Raw genomic sequence first — 20,157 nt, forward strand, 5'->3', positions numbered from 1 at the left:
ATCAACACAACTACACAAAAATCTATCTATCTATCTATCTATCTACCTGTCTACCTATCTATCTATCTATCTATCTATCTACCTGTCTACCTATCTATCTATCTATCTATCTATCTATCTATCTATCTATCTATCTATCTATCTATCTATCTATCTATCTATCTATCTATCTATCTTATGTAGAGTTAGTGACACCACATACACACACAATCACTTAGATACACAGAATAACTGAATAGGCTAAAAAGTAACAAATATCCTCATTCTGATTTCAGTAAAGGGAGCATCACTAACCTCCCTCTCTACCTCTCGACTTGCCCCAATCACTCTATCCCTCAACCTTTATCTCCTCACCTCCTGTCTCCTTGGCTGCTCCCTTACTCTGCCATGGCCTTCCTCACCTCATCTGCCCCTCTCTCCTACCTCTGTCTCTCTCTGTCTCTCTCCACCCTCCATCCCCTCTCTCTCTTCCCTGTGTCTCCAGGTGCACCCAGAATCAGACCCATGCGTGACATCACCGCAGTGGCAGGACGGAACACCTACATAACGTGTCGTGTGATAGGCTACCCGTATTACTCCATTAAATGGCTGAAGGACGGCATGCAGCTGCCTGATAACCATCGTCAAGTGGTGTTTGAGAATGGCACCCTGAGGCTCACAGATGTGCAGAAGGGTGCTGACGAGGGCACCTACTTGTGTAGCGTTCTGATCCAGCCCCAGCTGTCAATCAACCAGACTGTCCACGTCACCGTCAAAGGTAAACGTCAAGAGGAGGAGCGGGATGTGGCTCAGAGTGTCATTCAGAGGCATTCAAACAGTGGTGGGAAGATTAAAGCTGCACTATAGGCAAGATTTTATATAAAAATACACCTGTCTTATCAGCCTAATTCACAAAGTGGGGCGGCAATAGAGAAGAGTGTCCCATCCCTCTAATTGAGATAAAATGAAAAGAAAATCCTACTGTCTGGAATGGACACTTCTCCACCCACAGGAAGAAACTAATTGAAATTTAAGAGTGGAATCCAAACTGTCTCCTAAACAGCAGTGAGCAGCGCTCCATCCAGAGAAAGCAGGACTCACCGATGTTAGATCTTTTGCCTCTCTCGACCCTTTGGTGTTCTTTGGTATAAAACGATCACAGACCGGTCGGGTTGGTAAACATGAGCGTGCTGTGTGCAGTTTGCTGACGTCACAATACATGATTTCTGGGTATTGAAGTTCAAATTTTTCAAACAGTTACCTCTCGCTGCCGTTTGGAGCCACCAATGTGCGGAGTTGTCCAGTGCAGCTTTAATGTCTTATGACAGAGATAGATGGTGTTTAAGGATAAATTCATGTTTCAGTGTGTTTCTGTGTTTTGTTCTTTCTGTGAGCGGGGCGATGGTGGTAGTGGGGCAGCTGCAGAGGTGTTTAAGGGTGTTTATGTGTGTGTACGTGTGCCTGCGTGTGAGTGTGTCTCTGATTTAATTAGATGAATAATAATGAGGCCTAGATTAAATCCCCCAGATGTCTCAGCTGTAGTACCCCCACCCCAACCTCCATTACTATGGCAACGGAATGACTTCCTCCTGCCAATTGGACTCTAACCAGAGCAGCTATTATGGGCTGCAGGAGATGGGGGGAGGCGGGGGGGAGGGTGCGGAGTAGAGGAGCCCACTGGCCAATGACCTTCTCTCTCTCTCAGCATTGCTCCAGATGGCCACACTGCCACTCTTCCACACCGTCTAACACTGCCTTTATTCCTCTGACCCTCTGCACTCTTCCTCCCGTTCAGTGCCGCCGTTGATCCAGCCCTTCGATATCCCCTCTACCTCAGTGGGGAAGCTCATGTACATTGCCTGTGTGGTGTCGTCCGGGGACATGCCCATACGCATCACCTGGCACAAAGACGGACAGCTCATCGTGCCAGGCTCCTCCTCTGGCGTCGCAATAGAGACCAAAGAGTTCATGAGCTCCCTCCAAATCTCCAAGGTGACACTGAAGCACAACGGAAACTACACCTGCATCGCGAGCAACGCCGCCGCCACTGTCAGCTGGGAAAGACAGTTGATAGTTACTGGTGAGGGAATGAGAGATAGGTGAATGGCATAGCAATGATGAATTAGGTCACAGAGATGGATGTGGAAAAAGTAAGATAATCACATGTTTTTCCTTCACAGTGCCACCGCGTTTTGTGGTGCAGCCCAACAACCAGGATGGTATCTATGGCAAAGCTGGGGTCCTCAACTGTTCTGTGGAGGGCTACCCACCTCCAAAAGTCATGTGGAAACATGCAAAGGGTAAAATTAACACCTCATGCCTACAACATTATAGTAACAAGACAATGTGAACTAGGAATAATGAAGACAGTAATGTGCGTTTATGGATGTTGAACCACTAAAAGCTGTTTTAAACGTCTCAAGCTGCTGTGTGTTGTGTGCTGCAGGTGTAGGAAACCCTCAGCAGTACCACCCAGTCCCTCTAACTGGCCGGATCCAGATCATGTCAAATGGCTCTTTGCTGATCCGACATGTTCTTGAGGACGACCGAGGGTACTACCTCTGTCAGGCCTCCAACGGAGTGGGCTCAGACATCAGTAAGAGCATGATCCTCACTGTCAAGAGTAAGTGTCAATCACTCTCTCTCTCTCTCGCTTTAACACACTCCCTTTCTTACCTTTGCCTACATCTCCAGGATTGTACATACTGTATGCAAAGCTAAGCCTTAGCTTTTGGTGGGGAATCAGCTGCTCTAAGTTGCCCATAGCCCCAGGCTAGCCTGGCCCTGCACAAGAGCTGGGTCTGTACTGAAGCTAACAAAACCGCCTCTCTCCTGCATATCCCTCACTGGGGGTATCTTTGCTATTGATTGATCTGTTCCGGCAGCCTGTCTGTGCGCTCCTGAATGTTTGGTGGGGAAAGGCTCTGATGAATTAGTGATGAAAACAAAACCGCAGGAACCCCTCCAATCAATAATCTATGTCTGAGGAGAGGAGGAGGGAGAGAGGGAAAGCAGGAGGAGTAAGGAAAGAGGAGGAGGAGAGGCAGACAGGGAGGAGGTAGGGTGAGCGAGCCAGCGGGGCTTGAAGCGTGAAATGGAAATGGAGAATGAAGGGCAGAAATAGAGATGTCTATACATCTCTAATATATCCTCAGTTTCTAATACAACATCCCTGTTCCCTTGTCTCATTACTGCATATCATGCTATTCGTCACACTGACACGTCTGTGATTCTGCTCAGTTCCTGCTATGATCACCAGCCACCCCAACACTACCATGGCTAAGAAGGGCCAGACCAAGGAGCTGAACTGCACAGCAAGGGGCGAGCAGCCTATCATCATCCGCTGGGAAAGAGGAGACACTGTCATCGATGCCGAGAGAAACCCCCGTTACTCCATCACCATAAACAAGAAGGGAGATGAAGTCATCTCTACACTCAAGGTCAGATACGGCATACTAGGATTGTTTGATGTTGTAAACAGAATACAGCAATAACAAACAACAACAATAACAAAAATTAATAGTCACACTGTAAAAATCCCCAGTAAGTCCTTAACAAGTAAGTTAGTCTCACATTCAGTCTTGAAATCATATTCTCCTTAAAAAAAGTGAAATGTTCTGCCAATGTAGTTGGATAATTCTGTTCCGTTTCCAATGCAGTTTCACTTGTTTCAAGAATTCCTGCAAACAAATGTCAATATTTTAAAACAAGACAGAATTATCAAGCCACTAGTATCAAGAAAATGACAATTTAAGAAAATTCTTGAAATTAGTTGATTTGCATTGTGAAAGTGAAAGTGAAATGATCTTACCCTTTTCACAAAATAAGAAAAAAAAATGTAAAACTCAATACAGGATGAAATGATTTGTTAAGATGGTTATTTTTGCAGAAAGTGCTGCTGGAGGAGCTGAGATCTGTTGTCCATGCTGTATATTGTGTAGCAGATTTTGACCTTTGCCTGTTTGTGTTGGTGTTCCCAGCTGAACCCAGCAGAGCGTGGAGATTCTGTCTTCTTCTCCTGCCACGCCATCAACTCCTATGGAGAAGGTCGAGGGCTCATCCAACTCACTGTGCAAGGTATCCCTACTACACACACACACACACACACACACACTTCACACACACACACACACATACACACACACACACACACACACACACACACGCTTCACACACTTTCTTTCATGTCCTGAAGCATTAGGGCTCACAATACCGAGCACTAACCTTCTTTTTCCCATCTTATCTTCTCCCTTCTCCCTTCTCTCTCTCTCTCTCTCTCTCTCTCTCTCTCTCTCTCTCTCTCTGTCTGTCTCTCTCTGACACGCACAGAACCACCAGATCCCCCTGAGTTGGAAGTGAGGGAGGTGAAGGACAGGAGCATGAACCTGCGCTGGATCCAGAGGTTTGATGGCAACAGCATCATCACCAGCTACGACATCGAGTACAAGAACAAGTCAGGTAGGAATCCAAACTAAAGCCTCCATTTCAGTCTACTGTACCCAAAATATTAAGTAGGCTTAATGTGTTTTCTAATCTAATCTCTAATCTCTCCCCCTGTTTGACAGACTCCTGGGATCACATGTACACGACCAGGAACATCTCACCCACCAACAACCAGGCCAACATTGTAGAGCTGCACCCAGCCTGCGTCTACAGCATCCGCATGTACTCCTTCAACAAGATCGGTCGTAGCCTGCCCAGCAAAGAGCTCACTATCAGTACCGAGGAAGCACGTAAGTGATTGTCATCTCCTCACAAAAATTTTGTTCTCTGTTTCTATGTCTCCCTCTTCCTCTCTCATATTCGCTCTTCTTAGCATGGAACAGGGCTGTAAATATCGACTGTAACGTCTCATTTGACATTTTCCATCAACAGAACCTGACGGGCCGCCTATGGATGTAGTCCTCCAGCCAATGACATCTCAGAGCATACGGGTCACATGGAGGGTAAAATCACTATTGTTTTTACTTTACTACTATGTATTATCATTATGCAGTACAGGAGATAACTGGAGAATAAATCAGTAATGCAGTGATCCATCTGTATCATAAAACGGATAGTTCCAGTCCTCATTGCTGATTGGCTGAGACACGATGCAAGTCTTTGTAAAACACCTCGTAAATGCACACCTCTGACTGTACAGTTCATGTAAATATTAATACACTAGTGAAAAAATCACTTCTCATACCGGTACTCTGCCCACAGCCAAAACTAGCCGAAATAATTATTGAGAAAGAAATGCATAGTGGCAAAGGGTGCAAGTGCATCAACAAAAAACAAAAAAGTAAGAATAAAGGGCAAGAGGAGCAGACATTTCAGCTCATGCTTTCATCAGTGCTACATGGAGAGCAAACACATTACCCATTAGATAAGACAGGGGAGCCACAAATAATCAATGGATACATCACCAGGCAACCAATTAAAAATCTTGAATTCATTGAGCATTTGTGTTCTTTCTTTTTTTAATATAACAGTGTATTAATACTGTTTTACAAAAGCAGTAAGCCACTTGATGCAGTGTTTTACAGTGATTTCAGTACAGCTGAGAGGGGTTTAGGCACAAAGCTTACCTTCATATTCACTGCTACAGCCGTAACACTTAACCTGACAAACTTCATCTCTATCTTTCAGGCCCCTAAGAAGGAGCTGCAGAACGGAGTGATCCGAGGCTACCAGATCGGTTACAGAGAGAACGGGCCAGGCAGCAACGGCCAGTACAGTATCGTGGAGATGAAGGCTACTGGGGACAGCGAAGTGTACACCCTGGACAACCTGAAGAAGTTCGCCCAGTACGGAGTAGTGGTCCAGGCCTTCAACAGAGCCGGGACCGGCCCCTCCAGCACTGAGATCAACGCTACCACACTGGAAGATGGTAGGACAGCCAGGGGAGAGGGAGGAATGACAGGAGGAAAGAGGAGGTGGATGGAAAGATGGAGGGGAGGGAGAGAGAGTAGCAGCAAGTGCGAGACTGGACTGAGAGTAATAGTGCAGGAGGGGGAGAGTGTGGGAGGAAGTGAGGGAGGCTTGAGACAGAGAGACAGAAATGAAAAGATGCTCATGGCTTATCTCTTTCATTTGTCAAAAGGAATAGTAAATAGAGTCAAATGCAAGAACGGGGTGGAGGAACCATAAATAAGAGGAGCTAACGTACACATACAGACACACATGCACGCACATGCTCAAACAAAATGGTAGAAATGAATTTGCAGCACATCCCCCATTATTCCTTCTACTTTAATTAGCACCCTCATTAGGCTGGTAGAGAGCGAGAGAAGAACAAGGAAGCCCATTACTCTCTAAATGTCTGCCCACTCTATCTCTTCTCTCTCTCTTTCTGTCTCTCTCTCTCCCTCTCTCTCTGGTTTCCATTCCCTTCCACATAGCACCATATCTCAGTCTATTCCCCCCCCCCCTACCCAAACAGATATCTTTTTTTCCTTGCACAGGAAATCCCTCTTTCCTCCTTACACTCTCGTTCCTCTCTCTCAGACAGACAGACAGACAGACAGACAGACAGACAGACAGACATGTGGACCCTGCCTGTCTGTGTGGACAGTAATGATAGTGACAGAGACCCTGATCATGGTAACAATAATAGTAATGGTAATTGTAGAGACAGACAGTCTGAGGCTGTTTCTTCAGCTGCAATTACCTAAAAGATGAACACATTGTCTTCCTCACACTTCAGCTTTTTATCCTCCACATCTCACCCCCATCCCCCTCTCATCTGCATTAACCCTTTAAGGTGTATATCTCTACTCTTCATGTAGCTTTCTCCCAGTGCTCTGCCCCCACCCACCCCCCCATCCCACCCATCACCTCCTCTCCCTCTCTCCTCAGTGATCTAAAGGCTAGCAGTGAACAAGGAGAGCTATTTAGAGCTAATTTGAGCTTATTTGACTAATCTATTTCAGCAAAGATTGCCAGTGGGTTGTTTGTGATGAGTGGACATTGTCATCAGCGGTTTAACCGCCACCTTAGATCAGCCAGGTGTCCTTCGTGACAGCAATAACCAAGGAGATAAAAGCATCTTTGACGACTAGAAATGGTTTAAAAAAATCTCAAAACACGTACATTTGAGCCATGTACCTCTCTGCGACCTTAACCCCTTGCTGTCCTCTCCTGTCTCTCCAGTGCCCAGCGAGCCTCCTCAGAACGTGCGAGCCATCTCGGTGACGTCGGACGAGGCGGTGATCACGTGGGCCGAGCCTCCACGGCTGACACTGCACGGTGTGCTGAAAGGCTACCGCGTTGTGTTTTGGTCCCTCTTCCCTGACGGAGGTGGGTGCTGTGGGCGCCAGGCCCAGTGGCCAATGCAGAGTAATTATCACCTATCTCATTCTAAACTATACATCAACCCATCCACCCACCTCTCTGTCTCTCACTCAGCGTTGTGTGTGTGTGTTTATGTGTGTCTGAACCTTCCTCATAGTGCACTTACTGTGCTTGCACTCCTGTCCATGTGTCTTTTTCATCCGTCTTTGCCCGTGTTTAGGTTTGCTTATGTGTAACATTGTCAGTGTTGATGATGAATCTGATTCAGCTGTGTTTGTGCAATTCCCACATTCCTGTTGTCTGTCCATCAGCTAACCCACAATACTTTCTGAAACTGTTGTCCCTCTCTCTCCTCTCCATCTCAGAATGGGGAGAGATGCAGAATATCACCACCACGCGTGAACAGGTAGAGCTGCGAGGGCTGGAGAAGTTCACCAACTACAGTGTTCAGGTGCTGGCCTACACACAGGCTGGGGACGGGGTCCGCAGCAACGTCCTCTACATCCAAACCCGCGAGGACCGTGAGTACACACACAGATATGTACACACACACAAACACAAAAACAATCAAGACATCGGCATTTTCTTCATTCGTTCATTCCATGTATTTTAGTACAAAAAAAGACCTGAAAAAGCAACAAAAAAAAGACACACACACCCATACACTGTGCTTGGACAGTTTTAGCTGAATGAAAGGGGGTGAGGGTAAAGGGAGAAAGGAGATGGGAGGGGGTAGATAAAAGAGGGTGCCGGAGTGTATCTCAAACCCATGACTAAAGCTCATTTATGCCGGGAAGCTCCATTAGCAGTGCTAATGAGAATTAAGAGGCTTTGGGTCCACGGCTCAGGGCTGAGGGAGGGCTGGAGACACGGGGGGAGAGGAGGGGAGCTCTCACCCAGCATACAGCATCCAGGAGCCAGCCATCAGCCCCGGCCTGCAGCCTCTCTGCCAGCCCTCTAGCCATAGGCATAGGGATTAACTCCTCCTGGATTAGAGAGAATTAATTTTGTGCTTACACCATTGGAGGCGGGATTACAGCCCGATCCGTGTCTCCTTAAAGTGAAGGAGGAGGGGCGTGGAGGGTGAGGGGGTTGAAGATGGAGAGAGAGAGGGAGAGAGAGAGAGAGAGAGAAAGAGGTGATAGCAGGGCCTATTCTGGGGTGAGAAAGTGAATGAGACATGAAATAAAGTCTCAGTAGAAACATAACAGCCAAGGAATGTTTGAGCCCTGCATTGTTGATCTGTTGATCTGTTTTCTGAGCCAGCGTATATAAACTTCTCTGCCAGATTACTGCATTCTCTATGTGTTTGGCCACTTTACTTTGAGGTTTCTTCCTCTCTGTCATTGGTACAGTACAGTAGTGTGTGTGTTGATGTAGGTGGGGCTGTTCACACAACAGCATTGTGCCTCTGCTGCTCCTCTCTGTCACACTGGCCCTGCTGGCCATGGAGCAGACTGTCTGTCTGGAGTCCTGGGCAGAATTTGGGCACCAGATGGGACTTAATTCTCCCCCTCCCACTCCCACTCCCACTTTGACATGGAGGCCCAGTTATGATAATGATGACTGCCTCGTCTACCCCCCCGCCCTCCCTCCACCACCACCACTCCCCCAGGAACTGCACCTAACGCTCTCTCCATTCGTCCCTCCCTGCCTCCCTCCCTTAAAAACTCCCTCCCTCCATCTATCCTTTCCGTGTTTGTGTTGTTTTATCCCTGCTCATGTAATGTGCAGGATGAGAGAGCCTGAGGGGATGGGCTGACTGGCTGACTGACTGGCTGGCTGAATGACTGGAGCAGGAGGCCCCACATAGGAGGAAAAGAGGGATTGGGGGCTGGATTGAGAGAGAGGGGGCTCTCACACTGTTACAGGCCCCTTCTGTAGACCCCAGAGGAGGCCCACTGTCAAGTGCAAGTTATATTTATGGTGTGGTCTGAATAGGCTTGTAACTGTGAACCCCATACTGTATGGCCAATGTGATAAAAGCTTTGCTATATAATTCATTTAAGGTTGTTCACCTTTCACTATATATTCCTGATATAATATGTTTTTTCTGTAAAGAGTGCAACCATTTTAAACTCTTCTTGAGGCTTTAGCTTGATTACTGGTAATCAGAGTATTAAGTGGTGTCTAGTGTCAAGCTGAAGTGGCTAGCAGAGGATCAGACACTAGTGTCTAATCTGTTTGTGGGTTTGAGAGTTAAGAGAATGCTGGGCGTCACGGAGTCAGAACTGCTGACCAGAGTCTGAGGGAACATATGTCACCGCTGTCCACCCAAAGGGAGTTCCTCCAAGTCCTCCCAGAGCGGCTTAGTGCAGGATAAGACTGGCAATCTGCAAACAAGCCTGCTCACTTTAATAGGCATCCAACACCCAGCATGTGCATGCACACACACACACACATAAACACATATGTAAGCACACACACACACACACACACACACACACACACACACACACATGCCAGCCCTGCTGATGTGTCTATGTGTTTCTCTAGTTCCTGGTCCACCAGCTGGCATCAAGGCAGTTCCCTCCTCTCCTAGCAGTGTGGTTGTGTCCTGGTTACCTCCTCACAAACCAAATGGTGTCATCCGCAAGTACACCATCTACTGCTCCAGCCCAGGCTCTGGACAGCCGGTAAGTCCTACCTAGGTGTGCTGCATATGGGACGGGTAGAAAATGCTCCAGGTATTTGAGAGGCTCTAACAGCTCAACTTGACAAATATGCTAGATACAATACCGATTGGAAGGATAATTTATTAGTAACCACCAGTATTCATTGTACCTATATGTGTGTGTGTGTGTGTGTGTGTGTGTATCTTTTTGTGTGTCTCTCTTTCACTGTGTTTGCACCATCGCTTTATTTCCTGCCCTCCCAGATGAACAGATGAGGTTGTCTTGGCAACGTGATGAGACGTAGATATGCAAATGAAGCAGAGAACAAGCTCACACATGCACACTGCCGCATCAGAAGCTCATGCTCACACACACACACACACACACACAGACACACACACACACACACAGACACTGAATTTCAACATTTTCTATTTATACACGCATGTACGGCATTTCAATTGCAGTTAGATCACGCACGCATAAACATGCACACCGGCACGCACCGAAATCTGATATCAGGTTAAGAATCTCACTTTCTTATTATTCACAAATACTCCTCCCTCTCTGTGCATGAGTACCATGTAAATGAGCGCAGGCATTGGAGAAGAGAGGAAGGGAGGGAGGGAGGAAGGGAAGGAAAAGGAGGTTGAGAGAGAGAGATAGACACCATTAGAGGGAGGGAGAGACCGAGGGGAAATGAGAGAGAAAGAGAGAGATGAGGGGAGAGAAAAAGCGAAAAAGAGAGAGAGAGAGAGGCAGACAGGGAAGGAGGGAGGAGCAGAGGAGGGTATCAGTCACACCGAGATGAGAGTGCTTTTGTTCCTCTTTTCATTATCTCCCTGTATCACTCCCTGGATCACCACAACACTGCCGCTATGCTGGAGGAATGTTCTAACGTCCCCCCCCCCCCCCACACACACACACACACACCCCTCCTTCCCTCCCTCCCTCCTCCATCTCTCCCTCCATCCTCTCCTCTTCAGCGAGCTAGACAGAGAGGGGATGGAGGAAAAGCGGAAAAGGCAAAATGGTAAAGGAAGTGGAGATGAACAGTGAGAGATGAACAGATTAGAGAGAGAGAACAGGGGAGTGACGAGAAAAAATGAAGTGTCTGTGCGTATGTGGGTGCATATATATGTGTGTGCGTGTGAGGTATGGTTTTACTTGCTTGTGTCCACATGTATTTAAATTCAGCGTGTGTGTGTGTGAGCGTGTGTGTGCATGTCTTTTCAAAGGTGTTTTTGTATGTGTTCTGCAAACAATATCCACCTTAACAAGTCACTTAATCCAGTCTTAAAAGCGTTTTTTTTTTTGTTTTTTTTTCTTCTAAACAAGTGAACAAATCTGCCGATGGGGTGAAATAATTTTACTTGTTTCCAATGCAAATCAAGTTTGATTTTCTTTACGCGAGTGGAATGATCTGCCTTATTCTGCCTTGTTTCAAGACACTGACACTTGCCTCTAGAAAAGTGAAACTGCATTGCAAACAAGTAGAATTATCTCACCCCATTGGCAGTATTTTTTTTCTTTTTTTTGAGAAATATAAGATTTTAAGACTGAATATGAGACTAAATGACATTTTGGGCAGTCGTGATACTTTTTCAATCTGGTGGAGCTTCCACTACAAGCGCTACCACCTGGCCGGCCGTGTCACTGTGGTATCATAGACTGTTAACATGACACTGTGTGCCCTCTGTGCCAGGCGCCCAGTGAGTACGAGGCCAACCCGGAGATGCTCTTCTACCGCATCACGCACCTCTCCCGTGGTAAACAATACCACATCTGGGCCGCAGCCGTGACAACTGCTGGCCGCGGCAACATCAGCGAAAAGGTCATAGTGGAGCCTGCTGGGAAAGGTAGGTCCTCCAGGCGAGCCTGTAGTGGAGGAGAAGGGTAAAGAGATTTGTGTAAAGGTTATGAGGCAGAACGTTCTAAAGATGGCTATGAAACAGCAACATGATCTCCTTTACACAGATCACTTTCATCAGCCCCTCTTTCTCTTTTTCTGCTCTCTCTGCTATTGATTGACAGCTGTAGTATTGATTAAGTGCTGGCTATGTTGCAAGAAACGCTGTTGTTAATTATGTGGTGATGAACAGGGCCTATCCAGTAAACTGACCCTTGGGGAGAGGGGTAGGAGGCAAGAATCAATACAGGGGAGGATCTATGGAGTATAGATAGACTGAAACCAAGAGGTATGAGGAGGGGCTATACTAAAACACCATGCTACAGCTCTTTATTGCCATAGCAGCGAGTAAAGGCCTTTCCCCTAAGGCAAACTGGGCTACTCATTCAGCAAACACAGAGACAGACAGTTAGATATCCTAAGCATGGGGAAAAGAAAGATGTTTTGCTGTGAGAGAGAGATGAAAGTGCTTCAGTGGCAGAAAACAGTTTTTGTTTTGGCTTGGTTTGCACGTTTCTAACATTTGTGTGTGAGAGTGTTTGTGTGGAAGATACAATTCAATTCCTGTGTTGTTTTTTCGTTGGGTGCAGCCCCAGCTAAGATCCTGTCCTTTGGGGGCACAGTGACCACACCCTGGATGAAGGAGGTGCGTCTGCCCTGCAGCTCAGTGGGAGAGCCCACCCCCACAATTAAATGGACCAAAGACAGGTCAGAGCTCAGCACACACCACTAACATTTCAGTATCGTAGCTCACTTAGACAGATACTGGTACTTGTCAGATAGAACCACAGATAAAAATGACAATAAACTTTTTTGGTAAGTTACTGTAGAACGAGGATGATAACATCTTTATCCTGTCTGTACATTGTCAGCGAGGACTCTGCCATTCCAGTGACAGCTGACAATCAGCGTCAGATCTTATCCAATGGCACACTGGTGCTGCGTTCAGTCAAAGCAGAGGATTCTGGGTACTACACTTGTACGGCCACCAACACGCTGGGCTTCGACACCATCATAGTCAATCTTCTGGTGCAAGGTGAGAGGAAAATGGAAGATGTACTTTGATGGAACTGACCGGTACAAAATGCATATGCTTCTATTGGTGTGTCTGCTCGGTTGTTGAGTAACTGAATACCTGTGTGTTTACATCCAGTTCCTCCTGACCAGCCTCGTCTGACTGTCTCCACCACCTCCACCTCCTCCATCACCCTGGCCTGGATCCCTGGGGACAATGGAGGAAGCTCCATCAGAGGTACACTGCCATCCTCCTGACATAAACTTGACTTTCTGGGCACAGAGCAACACTTGCCCATCTTGCAGTTGTCTCTTGAAGAATGAAATTTAGTCTTGTAGTTATTTCTGTGACCTTCTACAGGTCCTCTTTAGTGTGTTTTACCCTCTTGCTGTCAAATATAAACAGTAACTTAATGTTTCTGTGTAAAAATAGGCTGAAGAACAAAATGGAGCCGCTTGTAGCACTCTGTTGCCCTCTGGTGTCCAAGAGATGTAGCAGCAGCAAGAATTCCACCACAGTCTTTAATTTCTGAGATACACAGTAGATGTTCCAGTATGAAGTGTTTGTATTTAACCTAAAGCTGTGCTGTGTGATTCTGCAGGTTTTGTACTGCAGTATTCTGTGGACAACACAGAGGAGTGGAGGGATGTGTTCATCAGCTCCAGTGAGCGTTCCTTCAGGTTGGACAACTTGCGCTGCGGGACTTGGTACAAGGTCAAGTTGGCTGCCAAGAACAGCGTGGGCTCAGGGCGCATCAGTGAGATCATCGAGGCTAAGACCCATGGAAGAGGTAAGGGAAGGTGAAATATAGTTCACATGAATGGGATGGGGAACAAGGGGCTAAACAGACTACTGTATAACTCATTACAGAATAACAGAATAACATCCAACTCAAATGTAACAGAAAAAATCTCAGTTTGCCATTACAGAGACTAATCTTAAATATGCCTCAAATTCGTATCTTTACTTTCCCGTTCTATTTAATCCTTATTTTAAGACGATTTGCATTGTGCCTACTGCCCCCTTACAGACCATGTGCATTGAAAACATGCATTAATGTGGGCTGGTTTGTGCAAACAAATCAATTTATGGGGAGGGAATTGGTTGTTTTCAATTTTTACTTAAACCAAGTTGTACTACTGTAATTTCCCTCAATTGAATTATAAAGACGCAAAATGGCTGCCACAAAATGGCTGCAGAGGATGGCTGTGAAATCAAATGAGAGGACGCCTCTGTCTCTACATGAAAGCATCCAGAATCAATAATGCAACAAGCTGGTGTACCGACTTCTTGTTGTTGTTGGTACCTCTGCATGTTTGAATGTTACATTGAACAGTTTATAAAATATCAAAAATCCTCACTCATGACTAAGAGTTTGCATTTAGGGCCTAAATTGTATGCTAAAGAGTAAATAATACCCATTATGATAGTATTCCTCCCAGACTTTAAGTCAGTGATACATGGGCAACATCACGAGGCAATATGTATGTGCAATATTGCCTTTAGCAGTTGCAGTGGTTGGCGTCACCACTCTCCTTCTGACTGCCTGTGTGCGTGTCTCTCCTCTGCTCTCTACAGAGCCAGTGTTCAACAAGGACCAGCCTCTGCTCACCCACATCAACTCTACCCATGCGGGCCTCAACCTGCAGGGCTGGACCAGTGGAGGCTGCCCCATCACTGCCATGATGCTGGACTTCAGGCCCAAGGGCACCTGGGCCTGGCAGACCCTCAAGGCCAACTCCACCACTCAGCTCTTCCTCAGTGAGCTGCGCGAGGCCACCTGGTACGAGCTCAAAATGAAGGCCTGCAACAGCGCCGGGTGTGGCAACCAGAGCTCCCAGTTCGCCACCACTGACTATGATGGCAGTAAGTCTCTTCTACTCTCTCCGCTTCTGTTTCAGTCTCACCCCTGTTTGCACAAAACTCGTACTTTGAAGTTACCATGTCATGGTCATCTCAGGGACACCGATTTCAAAAGGAAAGGATCAGATCTGGAATCTTACCGAATTTGTTTTATTGCCTATTTATTGGCACACCAGAAACCAGCCAAAGCTCTCTCTTTCTTTCTTGATCTGTCCATCTCTCTATTTCTACCTATGTCATCCCTCCCTCTCTCTCTGACATTTTCTGTGTCTGTCTTTAATTTAATCTTTTTCCCTTCTTTCTTCCCCTTTCCTCTACAGGTACCATCCCTCCCATTAAGTCAGCTCGTGGAGAAGGAGATGATGTGAAAAAGCTGTTCTCCATTGGCTCTCCTGTCATCCTGGTTACTCTGGGTGTTGCCTTGCTTTTCATTATCCGCAAGAAACGCAAGGAAAAGAGGCTTAAGCGACTTAGAGGTGAGAGAAAGGGAAAGTGAGACACCAGCAGAGGGAGAGATCAACATTACTGTGTGATGGATCAATGTAACAAGTTGTGACAGTTTGAAACGATTATCTTCACATCCCGTTGTAATCTAATTAAGATATTTGTGTTCTTACAGATGCTAAGAGCCTTGCGGAGATGCTTATCAGGTAAGAACTAGCTTTTTTATGGATATGTTTTCAGTTTTTATGGCTATGGTTTAGATGACCTGAAAGGAATTAATAGGTATGGGTAAGCTGACATAGCTAATTTAGTTTAGAATGTAAGTTAACATACACTACCAGTCAAAAGTTTGGACACATCTAATTGAATGTACTATGTTTTTCATGATCTTAAAGCCATTTTGATCTAAAGGCTCATCCTTAAATGCTTGAAATTTGTGAAGTTGACGCCTATGTATGAATTTCTTTCCAAAGCCTTTGCCTTTCCATCAAGACAAAGGGTGGCTAGTAGTTTTGATGTCTTTACTATTATTATAATTATTATTGTTATTATTGAAAATGTGGAAAAATTTAAACATCTGACTTGTAGTGTCAGTCAACCTAATAACTTAATCTGACCATATCTGTCATTTGCTTGTGTGTGTGTGTGTGTGTGTGCAGTAAGAACAATCGCAGTATGGACACTCCTGTGAAGGGTCCCCCTCAAGGCCCAAGGCTGCATATTGACATCCCACGTGTTCAGCTACTTATCGAGGACAAGGAGGGCATCAAACAGATAGGTCTGTGGCTGCGCAAAAGAAATAACGTTTATTTAAATCTATCATTTATCATTTAAATTGTCTTGTATTTTAACCAATTCAAGGCATTTTTTTGTAACTGTTATTTTTCCTCATCTCAACAGGGGAGGACAAGGCAGCAGTGCCAGTGACAGACACTGAGTTCAGCCAGTCAGTGAATCCGCAGAACTTCTGCACAGGCGTGTCTCTGCACCACCAAGCCCTCATCCAGAATTCAGGGCCTTTGATTGACATGTCAGACATCCGCCCGGGCACAAGTGAGTTTTTCTTTTTTTTTTTGTTTGTTTCCAATAACGATTTTTGCCTTATATAACACTGCAGCTGAAGTGTTTGTTTATAGTATCTATATTACAGAGAGTGTCAGTCTCTGATCATTGTTGCCTGTGTCAGACCCTGTGTCCAGGAAGAGTATAAAATCAGCTCACAGCTCCAGGAACAGATACTCCAGCCAGTGGACCCTGAGCAGACCAGGTCAAAGCCAGTCCACGGTCTCAGCACGAACTCTGACCTCAGACTGGAGGACCATGGGCTCTCATGGCATCACCGCCACTGAGAGTGACAGCTACAGCGCCAGCCTCTCCCAAGACACAGGTGGGTAAAGCCCAGCCATGCCACTGACACAGTGACACTGCTACTGTACCTACTGTACTACTGTACTACTACTGTACTACTACTGCTAACACTGCTACGAACAGTATTACCACTACAAAGCAACAAGATACTGTAAAATAAAAAAGAAATAAACAAGCATATTAACAAAGATTAACAAGACTATGCAATGGTAATATTATTCTAAAAATACAAATTTATGAAAAATACAAAAATATAAAAACAGGCAAGTTCTTAGAGTTATTCTTCTGCAAATAAGAAATGAACAGCTTTCAAAAGCTATTAAAAAGCCATTTATTGCTTTAAATGTAAAAACCATATGTTGCTTTAAAAGTAGTCAATAACATCAATCATAAAGCCAACTGGAAGCTAAAATGTGACTTATATGAGCCCTCCTCTTAGTTAAAGTCAAAAGCCTAGCTGTTGCATTCCTCTATCGTGCATCACAGTATACATGTCAAATGCTGAATTATTGTGACCAAAAACATACTTATTTGTTTTGCAGATAAGGGTCGCAACAGCATGGTGTCGACAGAGAGCGCTTCGTCCACCTACGAGGAGCTGGCCAGGGCCTATGAGCACGCCAAGCTGGAGGAGCACCTGCAGCACGCCAAGTTCACCATCACAGAGTGCTTCATCTCCGACAGCTCGTCTGACCAGATGACCACAGGCACCAACGACCCGGCAGACAGCATGACCTCGCTCAGCACGCCGTCTGAACCGGGCATCTGCCGCTTCACTGCCTCACCACCCAAACCGCAGGACTATGACCGCGGTAAAAACGTGGCTGTGCCCATTCCCCACCGCGCTAACAAAAGTAAGTATGAACGGACAGGGACATTCTTAAAGTGATAATCCTCAATATTCTTGTTTTTTTCTTGATTTTGGCAACACCTTTGGTGCAAAGAGGTCATTGCTTTGGTGTTTTGCACTCAATGTAGGCACTGGCCCAACATACTGTACTAATAAAGACACTCAATGTAGACTGAAGCTTCTCATATTTCTTCTACCATCTTATATTTATTATTTTAAGCAGACAAAATGGCACAAATTCTTAATTTGAAATGACTACATTGTATTGTATGTCTCTGATCTTGTCATGACTATTCTACTGTCATTCTCAGGTGAATTCTGCAACCTTCCCCTCTACATGAAGACGGATCCATTCTTCCGCAAACAAGGGGAGCTGCACGACCCGTGCCCGGCCGTGCCACCGCGGGAAGCCTCGATCCGCAGCCTGGCACAGCGGGCGTACCACACCCAGGGCCGCCACATGACTCTAGACCCTGCCAAGCAACAGGCCCTGACGCTGGGCCACTCTGGGCTGGGCAGCCTGGGCGTGAGCTCGGGCACCGCCACCCTGCCCCAGAGGACTCTCACCATGCCCGGCTCCAATGCTGCTGCGACCGCTTCCACTTCCAGCACTAGCAGCAACCCCACCAACAGCAACAAGGTGGGGGGCTCCAGAGACTCGCTGCTAGAGAGCAGCTCCTCCGCGCTCGGGAGACTGCAGAAACAGAGTGTGGGGGCCTACTCCAAGTCGTACACGTTGGTGTAGTCCGTTCTCTTGCACAGACTTGCGCTGCTGTCCCACTCCTCAGCCAGCCCCACTCTGGTACTCTTCAGTCTGGGCCAGAAAGGGCATGCAAGCATCTTTCTTTAGACCCAACTAATGGCTAACTGCCCAGCGTCCTGTCTAGTTTTCCTCTGGATAGGTGTTCTCCCAGACAGAGACCCAGCTAACCCTCCTGTCTCACGCTCACCTGGGACTTGATAAAAGAACTACTAACTCCAACTAACAGTTCCAGATGGCCGGTGCTCAGCTCCGCTCAGCTCTCGTGGGAGTAACACAGAGAAAACCAGGAGCTATTCTGCGGTCATTTGGAAATATAGACTATTACTGAGGGGCTAAAAGCTCTGTGCTTATGATGATGAGGAGTGCGAAAGCCCTTACGAAGCTGGTGGCCATGCTCTCTCTCATACGCGCACACATACTGTCCTCCATAGTTTTGAGTATTATGTCAATTTGCAGGACTACCAATTAAGTTCCCTATTCTTATCTCTCACCCTCTACATGTTTCTTAATGTCCCGGCTAGCTATTGGCAGATTTGCGCTTACTGGTGATTTCAAAAAGAAGGATTCAGGTTCACCTCCGAGGAACCTCAAGCTCAAATTTCAACCACGTTAATGTTCTCCACACATCTCTCTTCCCTTCCAACTGAACAGTATCCAACAACTTTTTGACCGAATCATGACAACCCAAATGACCCAGCTATGATTTCTCGCAATACAAATAGAGAATATTTGGTATTATAAAGAATTTACATATATATTTCTATGTAGGTATATTATTGACATTTAAGTGAAATTATGACAAAGTATAAATTGTATATACTACAATAGTGTAGTAGTATATACAACAATTTTAATGTTAATGTCGAATTTAAGAACGAGACAATCGCTCAATCATGTAAAGAGAAATTAAAAAGAGGTTGGACTAAAGAAGGAGAAAGTGTAGTATATATAGGGGATGTTCTGTATGTTACTGTATGTAGACTGGCTATGAGAAAAGTGTTCTTGTGCGGACGGGAAGTGCCCCTCTCCAAGCCCCTTGTTGAGACGGGAAAGGCAAGATTGGTTACTCAGTTTTAATTCCATTTTGTGAAAAGGCAGACTGATTGAACAGATCATAACCTCATTGGCTTTAAGCAGACCTACGGCTCTGTGGTCTGGTCTGCTGAAGAACACAACAAGTCTGCAACACCCGCTTCCCTCTGTTGTGTTCAGTGGATGCCACCATGACACAAAGGTTTCATGGCTTTCAGTTATAGGAGCCGCTCATTTGCCCCTAGTTAGTTTGCCATGAGGCTGTCAGTGGTTAAATGGTGGTAAATACAGTTACTGTATATTCGGAAACCAAATCGATTTCACAGAGGACGAGGTTGTGGATGTGGTCGTGTTTATGACTCGGCCTGCTGGCTGTTGTCTGAGCCTCTTGGTTCACTTTCACTCGCACCATTTTGCGTCCCCAATTGAGTTTTCTGTTGGGGGGTAGAAAATGGCTGCTGCAAAATGGCACAGATTGGAGTTAATATATTAAGGCAAGGATGACAGAGACTGACAAGACTGACAGTCACAGATACAGTAACACACCCCACCAACCTCTCAGCCAGGTATCACTCAGCCAACCCCAGCTCTTTAAAGTAATGTACAACTAACTGAAGGAGTCCCAGTCATGTGAATGAAGTAAAATAATCTACTGAAGCTGAGAGTCGTTATTTGTCAGGGAGTTCAGTTTGAAAATTATATAATGTGCACTCAATTGATATCTTTGTTGTTGCCCTGTCTGAAGTACTGTACATGTCCCACTTTCTCCATCTCCATACCCCTCCATTTTGCGCTAATGTACATTAACACAAGAACATATTGGAATGTCTTTCTAAGCATCTCCATGATAGTGTTTTGTGATTTATCTTTATTTATTTGTTCATTTGCTTGTTTGTCTGTTTATTTATTTATTTATTGGGGGGTGTATTTGTTGGTCTGTTCATTTTGATTTAGAATATTTATTTTAATTTGTTTTGGGTTTTTTCAAAATCTTGGTTCCAGAGGCCAAACAGTACCAAGGTATCTGGCCTGTGGCTAAGGCCG

The 20,157-nt window shown here is 45.7% G+C and overlaps 1 protein-coding gene across 1 annotated transcript in view; it reads left to right on the plus strand.

The window, feature by feature from the left end:
• Nucleotides 1–18,063, plus strand: part of LOC139657144 (cell adhesion molecule DSCAML1-like) — a 57,379-nt gene extending 39,316 nt beyond the window's left edge. Inside the window, 27 exon segments of the mRNA XM_071534888.1 lie at nucleotides 485–757; nucleotides 1,775–2,059; nucleotides 2,160–2,279; nucleotides 2,426–2,602; nucleotides 3,220–3,419; nucleotides 3,960–4,056; nucleotides 4,309–4,437; nucleotides 4,545–4,712; nucleotides 4,855–4,925; nucleotides 5,611–5,851; nucleotides 7,114–7,299; nucleotides 7,620–7,775; nucleotides 9,751–9,907; nucleotides 10,614–10,659; nucleotides 11,575–11,728; nucleotides 12,369–12,486; nucleotides 12,651–12,814; nucleotides 12,932–13,030; nucleotides 13,395–13,583; nucleotides 14,372–14,659; nucleotides 14,977–15,132; nucleotides 15,276–15,306; nucleotides 15,760–15,878; nucleotides 16,001–16,153; nucleotides 16,287–16,487; nucleotides 17,011–17,322; nucleotides 17,630–18,063. Coding sequence (XP_071390989.1) covers nucleotides 485–757; nucleotides 1,775–2,059; nucleotides 2,160–2,279; nucleotides 2,426–2,602; nucleotides 3,220–3,419; nucleotides 3,960–4,056; nucleotides 4,309–4,437; nucleotides 4,545–4,712; nucleotides 4,855–4,925; nucleotides 5,611–5,851; nucleotides 7,114–7,299; nucleotides 7,620–7,775; nucleotides 9,751–9,907; nucleotides 10,614–10,659; nucleotides 11,575–11,728; nucleotides 12,369–12,486; nucleotides 12,651–12,814; nucleotides 12,932–13,030; nucleotides 13,395–13,583; nucleotides 14,372–14,659; nucleotides 14,977–15,132; nucleotides 15,276–15,306; nucleotides 15,760–15,878; nucleotides 16,001–16,153; nucleotides 16,287–16,487; nucleotides 17,011–17,322; nucleotides 17,630–18,063 — 4,724 coding nt within the window.
• Nucleotides 18,064–20,157: the final 2,094 nt, after the last annotated feature.

Source organism: Centroberyx affinis, unplaced genomic scaffold, assembly GCF_046629955.1.
Source record: "Centroberyx affinis isolate AG114_WGS23_722 - 3 ecotype Tasmania unplaced genomic scaffold, CSIRO-AGI_Caff_v1 ptg002635l_1, whole genome shotgun sequence".
Taxonomy (NCBI): Eukaryota; Metazoa; Chordata; class Actinopteri; order Beryciformes; family Berycidae; genus Centroberyx; species Centroberyx affinis.